General features: G+C 38.2%; 1 protein-coding gene across 6 annotated transcripts in view; it reads right to left on the minus strand.

The window, feature by feature from the left end:
• DROSHA (drosha ribonuclease III) overlaps positions 1-15,094 on the minus strand; it is a 139,993-nt gene that overhangs the window by 64,235 nt on the left and 60,664 nt on the right. For 5 of the 6 annotated variants that reach the window (XR_004429776.1, XM_033179268.1, XM_033179273.1 and 2 more), the window contains 4 exons: positions 11,516-11,685; positions 7,117-7,241; positions 5,043-5,142; positions 2,765-2,872 (listed from right to left, as the gene is read on the minus strand). Coding sequence is in view for 5 of the 6 variants with exons in the window: in XM_033179268.1 (XP_033035159.1) it covers positions 2,765-2,872; positions 5,043-5,142; positions 7,117-7,241; positions 11,516-11,685 (503 nt within the window). In the remaining variant the exon portion in view is untranslated. The remainder of the gene's footprint in view (positions 1-2,764; positions 2,873-5,042; positions 5,143-7,116; positions 7,242-11,515; positions 11,686-15,094) is intronic. The other variant, XM_033179269.1, reaches the window with a different exon arrangement.

Below are 15,094 nucleotides of genomic sequence, written 5' to 3' on the forward strand. Positions count from 1 at the left end.
ATATGCAATAGGACCGACTAAGAGAAAGCTCAGTGAGAAGAGTCAAGGGAGTTTCAAATGACTAGCACTGAAGGCTTCACCATAGAGCCCATGGCTTGCAGAGTCAGTGCTTTATTAATTCCCGTATTCATAAAAAGAGTTACCACTTCAAAACAATTATGGAACAAGGAAAGGTGTAAATAAATATAATGAAAATATTCGTTGCAAAAATACTTATTTGGAGCCAAAAGTCAACTATACTAGTTTACTTTTGCTATCTTTCCCTAAACCTTACTGTAGGGTTTTTGTTTTTGTTTTTTTTTTTTTGGTATTTAAAGTTTGAACTAGGTTGCTCCCGTGTCATGAATGAGTTGATGAACACCTCCAAATTTCCATATGTTGATGTTTTAAGCTCAATGCAGGTAACAATTTACTTTCACAACCCCAAGAATATTCACTGATGGTGAAATAATATTTAATATGTCAAAATAAACAATACTTCATCTGTTCATCTCACCTTGAGAGCTACCGAATGCCTCCAGGATAATTTGATTTTGGTGTGTAAGGAACTATTTCACCAAAGCACAAGGTTTTTTGGTTTTAATAGTTCACTCTCAGCCCCCATGTTGCCACTGTGTAAGATTTCTTTCTCTTCCACTTCTATGGACTTCTCAGGTAGCCTGCTGGCTCATTTTCATTTATTTATATGCAGACATACTTCTTTTCAAACCATAAAGCAATTCCTTCTGTATTCAGTATATGAACTTATAGGCAACAATTTACATTTTTTTAATCAAGTAATTTACATACAAGGGTAATTTTATCAAAATCTGAAAAAGACTTCCATTCGGAGGACCCGAGAATGGAAGCATGGCTTCTAAACAGATGGCAGTTCTCTCTGGAAGAGTGAGAGTTCTACAGAGGGAGGAATGATTATTAGATCATAAAGCATTCACCTTCGCAGGGGTTTAATCAGGATCCCTTTTCTTCCACCAGGTAGGCAAGGAAACTGACTGAGTCCTTTTACCTACCAATCTCGAAACAGAATATAGCATATCACACAGCAAGAGACAAGATCACTTACTCATCCAGCTGCTTCTCATCTAGCTGAGGGTAGAGGAAGACATTTGTGATATAGCTGAAGAATACAAAACTGTACTGCAACAGATAATTCAGCACTCTTGTTTGCTTTACAGAAAGGAAAAAAAGGCTCAAAGCTTCAGAAAAAGAAAAAGATACTGTATTCAGTGGCCTTAGGGACTGCTACAGGAGGTGGGGGAGAAATCAAGTTAAACAGGATACTCTCTCCACTCCCATCTCCTACTAGTCAATCAGGCAGTTATTCTTTATCTTTTTACAAATAATGGCTCTAAAAGGGTTTTGTATGAAAAAAATACTTTGAAGTTAACCAAAAATACAAGTTCAAAACTACTAACTCGAAGGTCTGGAAGGTACCTTCTAGTTCTTAATGCTCAACAATTTTATGATCTCTTAGATAATCAACTCTGATTTATCACTGAGATCATCAAATGTGGAGCAAACTGTCTAGGATTCTGCTCACTGTTCTGAGGATGTCTACCTTAGGATGACATTACATTGGTTTTGGGGAAACACTGACAAATAGAAAAACCGGTGATACGGCTTCAAACGGCCCTGAGAGAGAATCAATGGAAGTAAAATATTCATCTAAAAGTACTGACAGTCATAAGATATTTGTCAATTGGTAAAATAACTGTGGACCTGGTGAAAACAGCTGTTTACCACTGTAGATGATTACCCTGAAAATATCTGGCAATATTACACCAATAGCAGTTCATCTTAATGCAAAAATAGTTAGCTTTGGATATCACTTAGTAAATTGTGTAGCAATACTTTTAAACTCTGCTAGTCAATATAATAATTAAATGCCAAACTGATTTTTTAAAAAATCCATTATGATGAAATGAACACTAAGAGGAAGCTAGGAGGAAGCTGCTTGAACTTACTGTAACACATGCTACCATTGAAACAAATAAATGGAAGCCTGGAAGTATTCTTCCAAAAGGATGAACACAGCAAACTGCATTACCTGATCGTAGCCTATGTACTCATTTCCTTTACTGTAATTCTCATGGACTTCATCCAATATCAATTGTGACAAAAGAATCAGGTGAAAAAACAGAATATGCTGGTTTGGGGGATCTTTAATCACATATAATTCCACCCATAGGAAAAACAAAAATGCTTATTAGTCAGTCAGTTACATATAGCAGAAATGTTACTCTACTGAGTTCACCCAAAGAAAATATATTATCATTTGATTCAAATATGAAGTATACACTGATTCTGTTCATTAATGCCTTCAGTTCTCTGCAATATAAATTGCAATATAAATTTGAGTCATCAGTCTATAAAACATACACTTCAGGAGTCTGCTTGTATGGCTGCTGGATTATCTCTTTTGTACAAGCACCTATACATGTGCTGCAAACAGGCAGATGCATAAGCAGATGCATGAGAAGGACAGACTTACCTTCATCCAAAGAGAAGAGACTGAACTGAACACTACTAAGTAAGCTTGTCCCCGCCCCAATACCCACAAGCACAACATACACACACATACCAGCATCAAAACAGACAATGAAAACAAAATCCAAATAATAGAAAACAATTTATAGTTGGTATTCCATTTAGCCTCAAGGTAGTATTTTCTACAGAACATTCTCAATTAAGAAACCCTCAGTACCAGATTTGTGTTAAAGGAAGAAAAGTATGGGCATAACTATGTCCTCAGAAGTGTCCCCACCTGACAGACATCAGAACGGATGCCAGTTTTCCAGAATCCTTGGCTACTTAGCTCCACTGTTACTTCTCGTCTCATTGTATTCTTCTGCCGTATTTTTTGGAGTGCTTCCTAGAAAACAATTCATTATGAGTAACACAACTGCTATAAAGCAATAGTAAGCCAAACATCAAGCATTAGAAAATAAGTTGGATTCATTTAGTATTACCCTTACATTCAGATACTCAAACCTCTTCATATAAAATTACAGTATTTTCTTTAAAATGGAGGCTAGAATGCTCAGAGCTTGGGGTATAATGCAGCCCAGCCTTTCTTGGCAACTAGATAAGAAAAAATCTAAACCAAATCTACCATTCTGGTATTTTTGAACAAAATATGCCCTTTCATTGATAAAGGAAGCAAAATGTGGTTTGGGATTTGAAATCAGCATGTAAAATTTTTATCATGCCTCATATTAAGTATTTACATCTAAGAAAGACAATCAGTAAATTCTTTTTTTTTTTTTTTTTTTTTTTTTTTGAGACAAAGTCTGGCTCTCTCGCCCAGGCTGGAGTGCAGTGGCGCGATCTCGGCTCACTGCAACCTCCGCCTCCCAGGTTCATGCCATTCTCCTGCCTTAGCCTCCTGAGTAGCTGGGACTACAGGCGCCCGCCACCATGCCCAGCTAATTTTTTGTATTTTTAGTAGAGACGGGGTTTCACCGTGTTCGCCAGGATGGTCTCGATCGCCTGACCTCGTGATCTGCCCACCTCATCCTCCCAAAGTGCTGGGATTACAGGCATGAGCCACCGCGCCCAGCCACACAATCAGCAAATTAACCTGAAACCCACATAATTCTAATAGTTGCCTTCTAACTTGCAAACCCCTTATAAAAACCCTTGCTGCAAGGGCATATTTTATATAAAAAAAAGACTACGATCCAAAATGTCACCTGTGAGACATGATCAGGAACTAACTCTTCCCTTTCACGGTCCTTCGAATAATTGTAAAATAATTGTATATTTGTATGCATGCAATTGAATCAAAATCTCATAGGAATTCGTAATAACAGGAACCACCCCCTACCCCCACTATTGATGAAGTTCCTTTTACAGGCCAAATACCACAAGAGGCCCATTAAACGGCGTATTTCAGAAGTTCATGGAACTACCTTTTTCGTTGAATGCACGAAAGGAGGAACATTTCAGTCAGCCTCTCAACCTTACTTCCCTCCTTTATAAACAGGCTGACTGGCTTAAATCACAGTAAGCGACAAAGCCAGAATTCAAACATTTTTTCCAGCTTCAAAGCTTTGCTCTTACACAACCCCAGCAGAATAAAACTTCTGAGACAAAAATCTATGTTGATGCTGAAACCATTTTTTCTTGTAATTAAAACTAAAACATAAGTTATCCTGGATTACAGGGATACTACTACCCATTAGTAAGGAAATATGGAATTTGGGATATGAAACCTTACAAAATAAGTTTACCATGTTAAACTGGCAGACCAATGGAAGACAATCTTTTCCAACTTTAAGACCAAGAAATCTGAGTAAGGCCCAATGTTGTATAATGTGCAACCAAATTAAAGATAAAAGGCTGATTCATCAAATTTAAGCTTTAATATCTATAAAAGATATGTTTGATTCCCAGTGGTAATAATCCATTAAGAAACTGGCATTTTAGGAGCTGATATAGATAGGATGTTCTGGCACCTCCACATTTCACATTGAAATATGACACCCAACGTGAGAGATGGGACCTGGTGGGAGGTTTTTGCGTCATGGGTGGATCCCTCATGAATAGCTTGGTGCCTTCCCCATGGTAATGAGTTATGTGAGATCTGCTTGTTAAAGAGAGTCTGGGACCTCCCTCCTCCCTCTCTTGCTCCCTCTTCTGTCATATGATGTGCCTTCTATGTGCTCCCCATCCACCTTCTACCATGACTAAAAGCATCCTGAGGCCTCCCCAGAAGCCAAGCAGATGCTGGTGCCATACTTCTTGTACAGCCTGCAGAAACGTGCACCAAACAAACCTCTTTTCTTTATAAATTACCGAGTCTCAGGTATTCCTTTAGAGGAATGCAAAACAGACTAATACAGGGATAAAAAGGCTCCCTTAAATACTAAAAGATTTATTTAAATCAATTGGTATAATAATGTGGGGAGGAGGGTAAAGTACGATTTTTTTAAAAATATATTTTTCCATCTTGTACCAGAAGTATAGTGTGATACAACAATCGCGAAATAAACCTGAGCCACATCATCATTAATCACCTAGGAATGGAGTTTGATACAGACCTCCCTCTGTGCCAGCTTCTGTTTATCAGTTTGTTTGACTTTGGGACTATTTGCTAGGAGGTGGCGAAGTTTCACATAACTCTTCCACAGTTTTTGGTACCTAAGGAAAAGGACAGGCAAACATCTCAGGTAAACAGAAGGTAAATCTAAAGTGCAACAAAATCAGTTATTTTAAGAGGCCTCTTCAAATCATACATTACATTCTTCTGATTATTCTTAATGGCAGAAAGCCATCATTCTAAGGAAGGTTATGACTTTGGGGTTGAGAGTTGGGATGAACAAAAGTCAACTGGAACCTGGTGATTAAGTTGATTATTGCTTATTTCAGTTGGAAATGAGGTGTGACTATATGAATGAATCTCTGGAAAGAATTCCAAAGAACACAAAAACACCTCAACCAATAGAATCATCCTGTTTCTCACTGTTACCTCTTGAAAATAACAGATTTTATTTAAATATATACTTTCTGATATTTGTTGAAAGAAAGACTCCTTCTTGGCCGGGCACGGTGGCTCAAGCCTGTAATCCCAGCACTTTGGGAGGCCGAGACGGGCGGATCACAAGGTCAGGAGATCGAGACCATCCTGGCGAACACTGTGAAACCCCGTCTCTACTAAAAAATACAAAAAACTAGCCAGGCGAGGTGGCGGGCGTCTGTAGTCCCAGCTACTCGGGAGGCTGAGGCAGGAGAATGGCGTGAACCCGGGAGGCGGAGCTTGCAGTGAGCTGAGATCCGGCCACTGCACTCCAGCCCCGGCGACAGAGCAAGACTCCGTCTCAAAAAAAAAAAAAAAAGAAGAAAGACCCCTTCTTTAATAGGGAGACTGTCAGTTGATGAACTACTTATACCAAATATAAGAGTTGAAGAGTATTAGAATAGAGAACTCCATTTGTGCCAAAACCCAAGCTACATAGCTATATCCATTTTTCTACTGGAGAGGGTAAAAGACTAATGGTGTATACCAATTTGTATTTACCACGACAATATAAGCATATTTGTTGTAGCCAAATTAAGTTATAACCTAGACCAGTATAAAGGATACTGTCAAAGCGTCCTGGAAATGAAGCGAATATGCAGTCCTTTATCAATTCACAGTCCTGCCATATGAGAGTCCACGAGAGCCTCATCACATTCTACTAACATTTTTCTGACAAGAAGGGATTTTCCAAAGATTTTCTGTCGTATTAAAACTGCTCCTTTCTTGGCCTTAGCTGGGCCTCTCCTTTTTTGAAAACTTTTTTTTTTTTTTTAAAGAATGGAGGAAAGAAAGAAGTACTTACACAGTGCCTGGTTCACTGCTTCATACTTTTATCCAAAGGGGGAAAAAAAAGAACAAAACCCTTTAGCCTCTTCTAATATATGTCAGCCAGAACTGTATTTATGAATTGAAAATCTCCCATGCCCTTTTCTCCCACTATGAATCCTTTTTTTAAAAAAAAATTAAGTCAGGAAGCTGTTTGTGTATTTAGTAAGGTAGGAAATCCAAACGGTCCCAAAGAATCTAATGGTAATATCTCCATTCCCACACATCCTAAATCTTCTCCCAGAAAACACTAACATGCCAGTTGGAAAAATCAAAATGTGGAAAATTACATCAATTCTAAGAGTCAGAAGTCACGGCTCCTACTTCCAACACAACCTTGACTTTGCATGTGATCTTGAACTCTTAAGATGCCCCCAAAAAGAGAACTCTGCATAAATTCGGCAGTGCTAGGAACCAATATGTGCTACTTTCCTCTAGAGGGCACTGAAAAAATAAACAATAATTATTATTATTATAAGGATGAATAAAGAAAAAGTTCCTTAAAGTTTAAAAACATACAAGGACTTATGTTGATCAAGTTTGCCAAAAATATTCTGTTGAATAATAGTTTCTTGCACTCAAATATGTAGAGAAAATAATTCTTCAGGAGCTACCAAAATTGTTTCATTTGGGTAATCTAAACTGGAAGCATGGCTCATTTCAGGTCTTAATTTTTGAAAAGGAAATATCCACTAAAGGGTATTTCTCTGCTAATTCAGCTGTTAGTAGAAGGTGAAATTGGCTAAGACAAACACTGAGAAATATCTTACTGTGGGTCTCCTGCATAACTCAACTGTGCAGGGCGTATCCCAAAGTGGACGATAATCGGAAAAGTAATCACATCAGGGTTGAACTGTTCACGATCCAGTTGATCGATACGGACAGAGCTTGGTTTCTAGAGAGAAAAATCAAAGCCATTTATTCCCATAAGAAGTCTTTACGTATTGACTGTAACCTAAGTAGGGAAGGAATAAATCGGACTTTTTTCTAGGAAAGCCTTGTCCCCAAAGGGAAAAGGTCATTTAAAACCCTTTAATTACAGCAGCTCTACTATCTAAAAACTATAATGTCATCCCTGTAAATGAGCCTATGCCATTTGGCATAATGAACAATGATTTTGTCCTTTTTTGCAGTCCACATAGAAACCTTTAAAAATTAAACTTTTAAAAGGACACCTAATCAGATATAACTTTTCCTTAACCTCTCCGAAGGCACAGGGGAAGGATTCCACACCACAGGCAGAGCCTGTTCTGCTTTAATTTCACATTTCAGGATGCACAGACAGATGCCTCTATTTAAGTTTTTCCCCCCACTTTTTCTCAGTGGATCTTATGTATTCCTTTAATTCTACATCTTTAAGTTAGATAGTACAGTGGTGCAAAGGCCAAATAGTTAAGCTTCTCTTATTATGTCCATGTAGGACATTTGTGTATTTTAACAGAGAGCCTCATACTTTTTTCTTCATGTCTAATAAAGGAAGAAGTGAATGGCTCATTCCTTCTGGATCATTTGTGAAATGGCTTTCATCTTGAAAGCTTAAATGTATGAAAAGATGGTAAAATCACAGAGAACAGGTTTCAGCAACCTCCTTATAATCATCTCTCAGGACAGTCTCAATTAGAGACTCAATTTTTACTAGCACACCGTAGAGTCTGTGGCTCAGCTGCTTTGGAGGCTAAGGCTGTAAAACTGATTCACACAGAGGCCAATAATCTTCATTCTGTCCCACAACAATGCCCAACAACTAGAGTCTGGGTGGCTGCCTGGTTTCTCTGGGACAGACGAATTTCAATGCTAAAATCAGGAAGTCTCTCAGCAACTGGGACAAGCTGGTCACTCTACCTGCAACTGTGACACCAGCCAGCTATCTGACAAATATTCAACGAGGTGACAAAGGGGATAAACTTGGGTGAATTCATCCACATTACTTAAAACACTCAAACCTTTGGGAGGCCAAGGCAAGTGGATCATGAGGTCAGGAGTTCGAGACCAGCCTGGCCAACACAGTGAAACCCTGTCTCTGTTAAAAATACAAAAATTAGTCGGGCATAGTGGCGCACACCTGTAGTCCCAGCTACTCAGGAGGCTGAGGCAGGAGAATCACTTGAACCCAGGAGGCAGAGGTTGAGGTTGTGGTGAGCTGCGATTGCGCCACTGCACTCCAGCCTGGGCAACAGAGTGAGACTCTGTCTCAAAAAAAAAAAAAAAAAAAAACCTCAAACTTTTTAAGTGTCATTTAATAGTCAAAATTTCACTAGCTTCTTGAAAGTTGGTCTCTGCGCTCAAAATTTGAAAATCGAAAATACTTTGTTCACATGTAACCTAATATAAAATTAATTAAATGCCCATCAACAGTAGCAATGTGCTAGGTCAAAGAATTGCTTTCTTTATTTTGCACAACAAAACAGCAGGATACATTTTTAGAAGGGGAACTGTGGAATAGAACGCTATTGAATTATTCATGTTTCTGTGATTTTAAACACCATGCCATGGTACCAACAGAGGAAACAGTGATTTAAAATATCTATAGTATCTCTAAATTTATGGCAGGGATTGGGGGAGCAGGAAATGAAATATATTCTAGACTTTGGCCATACCCTATAACATTTATTATACTATCTTTGTGTAAGAATAAAAAACATTCTCACTAATGACAAAAGTATTCCTTGGAAGATTAATTCTTTTAAGTTCTGCAGCAATAAAGTATTTAATGTGACCATAATGGCTTGAAAAATTTAATAAATTTCCCAATATTCTTGCCATTGAGCAATCTTTCAAAGCAAGTCCTACAGAGGATGAAACGTAGTGTGGTGTCTACCTTGTCGTATGAGTAACTTGCACACTTCTCAGTAGGATTTTTTCATAATACTGAGTTCTCAGATTTTTTTTTCCTCCTTTAAGCATATCTTTAGATAAATACTATAAAATAATTAACTTCAACACATTCCTAAGCCTGACACTGAAACTTCCAATATAAATCTTTCATGCTGACTAGGTCTGACTTCATGTTTTTAATTCTAGCTTTACAGCATCTCAAGTATTAACGGTTAATCATGCCAATAATTTCTACAATTTCTCAATTCCTCAGAGATCTTACTGTTTAGGAAGCACCCCCAGCAAGCCTATCCCACTGATCTCTCCTAAAATGAGAGTCTTTCCTGATGGGTCCATAGGCTCAACTACTCATCAAAGACTCCCTTCATATGTTAGTGGTCTTTGGGTTTTCACCTGGGCAAGCATCATACATTAGTTTGGTGCAAAAGTAGTTGCGGTTTCTCCCATTACTTGTAATATACCTTCAGGCATATATATACCTTAGGTATATAACAACCTAATATATAACGTCACTAGCACCTGGCTCATATGATAGTCCCTTAACAAATTAGCTGAATGATGATCATGGTGATCATAAACTTCATCTAGGTCACTGGCTCAAAAACAAGCAACGAGAAAATCAAACTGAGGATTTTTTTTAACTACAGAAAACTGGGCCTCACTGCCTGGAGCATATAGGGTAGGTATATCCTTAAGCCAGGGTATCCTTAAGTTTTTTTTTAAACTCTCCAGCTGATTCTAGATTTCAGGAAAACGTAACTACACCACGGAAGGAAGCCCAGGGTGAACCTGCTCCCCCAGTGTCTACCACAGAACATGGAACTCTCTAAGTGGAACCACCCAGCTGAAACTGGACATCTCCCACCACCATTACCCCATCCTCTGACTCAGCATGAAAAATGACAGAAGGAATATCAATATATACAACTGTTTTAAGAATAAAAACAGAATTCACAGTCTTACTCTGAGAGTGTTATTAGTTCCATATTTCTTTTAAAGTTAATAATTATGTGGCTGAACAGTATAATAGCAAAAATTATATGTTTTTTTGGTTTTAAACAAGTTTTACGTTTAAACATATTTTGATTAAACAATTTTACTTTCTGGATTTGTTTAAATAATTCATACTAGCCAGAATGTTTTATTTGCAAATAGCAACATTTTGTTTGTGCAGATGTTACTGTCATGCTACAAAAAGTTGATCCAGAGTTTTTAGTTTATGAATCAAAGCTATTAAGCAATTGGCAGCTTTTTAGAAAACAACAGCCTTGTTAAATAGATTATTCCATTTATTTTCATGGAAAATTTTAATTCTCCATTTCTATAAAATTTTATCCTTATGCCAATATGTAACTATTTTATGAAACAGTAACACTATTTTAGAAGAAAAAAAATTCTCTTATATAAAGAAAATGTTATGTCTTTATGTAAGAACTAGTTTTCTTTTAATTATCTTTTAATATTTACATTTTTTACTTCTAAAATTGAACATTAAAAGCTAATTTTATAACAAAAAACTTAATTAGCACCCAAAGAAATGGAAAATATTTATAATAATTATAGTGAAGGATCAATAAAAAAGAATACTACAAAAAGGTTCAGACAAAGGATATCAATAGGCAAGTATCAAAAGAAAACATGAATGAGCAATAAACATTTAGAAATCAAAATAAATACAAAACTGAACTAAGTAGTTTCCTGCCCCCCCCACCCCCATCAAATTCCCTTAGTATAACCAGCACGAAGATATGGTTGCTCTCATACGCTCCCAGAGTACAAATTTTAGAGCCCTTCTGGAAAGCAATCTGCAACAGGCATCAAAGGCCTTAAAAATGTACCTATCTTCAGGTAGAATAAATTTACTAAATTAGGTGAATTTAGTAATTATAAGAAATTTTATAATTTTTTATTAATTTATAATAAAATTTTTATAAATTTGTATTATAATTTATAATAACCACATTACTGTTCTATGGCCACTATATACGTAGGCATGCATTCACTCATTCATCCAAATATTCATTCATGCAACAAATATTTATTGAGTGCCTTTTATGTAACAGCCACTGTTCTAGGCCCTAAGAACACAGTAATGACGGAAACAGCCAAAGCCTTGCCTTCCTGAAGCTTATACTGCAGTAGAATTATAAAAAATTTACTAATTCACCTAATTTAGTAATATTTTCTTATTTATATTTATAGAAAAAATTATCCAAGGACAAGAAGCAGTGAGTACCTAAAACTTTTAAAATGTGCTGTTACTGTTTTCATGAAACATTCAGATCTGGAAAAGAAGGTGCTCCAGCCTCTGAATATACAGACACAAGAACATACCGTCCCAGGGTTGGTAACAATCATGCCTTTGCATTCTTCTGCATATTTCTGCCACTCCAGCTCCTCCCACTGAAGCATATTGGCAATTTCCTCCTCGGGCACCAGAGCTTTGCTGCACCTTAACAAGTACAGGAGAATCTGGTGCATGGACAGCACTTCCTTTCCTCCATCTTGGATGGGAGTGGAGAGAAGGGGAAAAATAAAGCTACTCAACTTACAGCAAATCAACAACTGAATAAGGAAAAAACAAGACAATGGAGGAAAAAGAGCACGTACAAAAAGGTAATGTAAAATTTACACTGTTTAACCAGGTGCCAAATAATATGAAAGCCATTTATTTCATTGATGAACTGTGCTCATAAAGCATCTCATTTACTAAATTGGCAACAACAACATTATAAATGATAAAAGGCTCCATTTGTGAGGTATGAATATAAAAAAGGTGCCTATCTAAATAAATTTAAAGCCACCTAGCATAAAGAACCATAGTTTATAATATACAGAACCATGTTATGTCTTAAATATTTTATCATTCTTTCTGAGGTAACAGATGAAAGCTCTTTAGAAGTAATGTTACCATCTTAAGGAAATTCTAAGCTTTTGTGAGATATTTATGAATGTCTTCAATAAGCTATTGTTGCATTATGGTCTAATTTTTTGGTGCTAATGTGCTGCACCTGCCATGATGAACAGAGCCTGTGCTAGTATCATGGAAGATCATTATGGGGTTAGTATATGGAAAAAATACCAAGTGTTCTTAGGCCTACAGAAGCATATAGCACCAAGTACAGGGGATAAAAATAACAAAGGTCATCATTCAAGTACCTTGGAAAAAGCCAATTAATCTAGTACTTAATGAACCAAAGACATCCACTTCATTTGGGCATTAAGGTGGGGTCAGAGGCTTCTGCCTTCTCTTTGGACTTAACTTCCGGACCAACATGGGCAACCATTTGATACCTCTTTTCTTTGCCTACTCCCACCCAAACAAAGGACAAGAGCCCTGAAGAGGACAATCGTTACCCTCTCCTAGGTCATGAGATATGCTATTAACAGTAGTACAGGACCAAACACTTCAGGGAAAAAGAAAGGGACCAAGAACACAAGATGGCAGCAAAGGGATGGCACAAAAGACAGTGTCCTCCTTGGTCAGAGGAATTAGTGGCACCCAGTTCGAGTCTGAGGCACTAAACAATTTTAATGCGAATTGCTGTGGGCTAAGAACTTAAACAAGACTGCACGTCTGAGAGAAAAGAGAGTAGGTATCAACATCTCTATGTGAGCTGTGTTCCTCCAACTGAGATGTTACCCTGGAACTAGACCACATTGCTGTTCTACGGCCACTATATATGTAGGCATGCATTCACTCATTCATCCAAATACTCATTTATTCAACAAATATTTGTTGAGTGACTTTTACGTAACAGCCACTGTTCTAGGCCCTGAGAACACAGCAATGATGAAAACAGTCAAAGCCTTGCCTTCCTGAAGCTTACACTGCAGTAGAAAGAGACAATAAAAAAGAGCTACATAAAAGATCGGGTTGAGATGAGTGCTACAAAGAAGAATCAAACAGGGCAAGGAACTAGAGTTGTATCTAAAAGGATGGTTAGGAAAGGAATCTTCTAAGAGGTTTCATGTAGGCAAAACTTGAAAGGAGCAAGGGAGGCTACCACGCAGCAGTCTGGAAGAGGAGAAGAAAGAGCAAATGCCCTAAGGTGGAGTGGAACTGTTGTGCCCAGAAACTGCTAAGAAGCCACCGTGGATGATGTGAAGTGAGAAGAATGTGGGAGACGCAGCAGGGAAGTCAGATCTTACAAAGCTTTACAGCTCACTGAGAGCTCTGGAGTTGACTCTGAGAGGGGAGCGTGTTTTTCACCATATGTGCCAGGCACTGTGAGTGGTCCCATGTCAACATCACTAAGGAAAAAAATGCCACAAGCTCTAGGCGCTCAAGAAGCACATAGGCTAATAATGACAGATCACAATGGTTCCTAAAGGAATCTTTGTAGATAACACTCGGAAAATAAAGTTCTCTCAATCAAAGTTCTAAAGACACTGTGCTTCTAAAAATAAATAATTGTCCAAGAAGTGACAAAGTCACAAAATACATCAACTCACATTACGATATGTTCTATCTACTAATTCACAGCAGTGACATTTTTTTATGCCTCACTACAAAGCAACCGCCTTAAACACAAAAGTCATCATTAATAAGCAAACTTCCATAGTGTTATGGACTCAATGTTTGTGTTCCCCCAAATTTCATATATTAAAATCCTTTTTTTTCTTTCTTTTTGATTCAGGGTCTCTGTCATGCAGGCTGGAGTTCAGTGGTGCAATCACGGCTCATCACAGCCTCAACCTCCTGGGCTCAGGCAATCCTCCAATCTCAGCATCCCGCGTAGCTGGAACCCCACCATACCTGGCTACTTTTAAAATTTTTTTGTAGAGACAGGGTCTAATTATGTTGCCCAGGCTGTTCTCCAACTTCTGGGATCAAATGACCCTCCCACCTCAGCCTCCCAAGGTGCTGGGATTACGGTGTGAGCCACAGCACCCAGCCATATATTAAAATCTTAACCCCCGGTATGATGACATTAGGAGGTGGGGCCTGTGGAGGTAATTAGGTCATGAAGGTAAAGCCCTCATAAATGGGATTAGAGACCTTATAAGAAGGAACATGAAAGAGCTTGCTTCCTCTCTCTTTTATTCACCAGGTGAGGATATGAGAAGATGGCTGGCTGCGAAGCAGTAAGAGGACCTTCACCAATAACCCAACCACAATGACACCCTAATCTCAGACTACCAGCCTCCAGGGCTGTGAGAAATAAGTGTTTGTTGTCTAAGCCACCAGTCTATAGTGTTTTTGTTAGTATAGTTCAAATGAAGAAACATGGATAGGGACATATTTCTCCAAGTCAGTCTCAAAACACATTTCCAGCTGGGCATGGTGGCTCATGCCTATAATCCCAGCACTTTGGGAGGCTGAGGCAAGCGAACTGCCCTAAGCTCAGGAGTTCAAGGCCAGCCTGGGCAACATGGCAAAACCTCTCTCTACAAAAAATACAAAAATTAGCCAGGCATGGTGGCACAGGCCGGTGGTCCCATCTGTTCGGGAGGCTGAGGTAGGAAGATCACCTGAGCCCTGAAGGTTGAGGCTGCAGTGAGCCGTGACTGTGCCACTTCACTCCAACCTGGAGAACAAAGTAAGATCCTGTCTCAAAAAATAAAATAAAATAATACAAACATATTCCAATCCACCTGCATGTGACATGTGTTCCTCAATCAGTAATGTTCCTCTCTTTGCTAAGGAGCCCAGGAAACCCCTAATACCCATCTCTCAGCCTGAGTCCATGATAATCGCTAATCTTCTAAGGGGACTGAGGTGAACAGGTGGATAAGAAAATTCTAATGCCAGAATGCGTTGCCTATACACTTCACGTGCATACACACCGAACGGCAGGAATAAAAGAAACCTAGAGAATCTTGGAAAGAACCGCCACACTAACTAGGTTCACAAGGAACTAAGGAAAGAGGAAAATAGTTTTTCGCTTATAATGCCTATACTTGGTGAGA

This window comes from Trachypithecus francoisi, unplaced genomic scaffold (genome assembly GCF_009764315.1).
Source record: "Trachypithecus francoisi isolate TF-2019V2 unplaced genomic scaffold, Tfra_2.0 Lachesis_group2, whole genome shotgun sequence".
Classification (NCBI taxonomy): Eukaryota; Metazoa; Chordata; class Mammalia; order Primates; family Cercopithecidae; genus Trachypithecus; species Trachypithecus francoisi.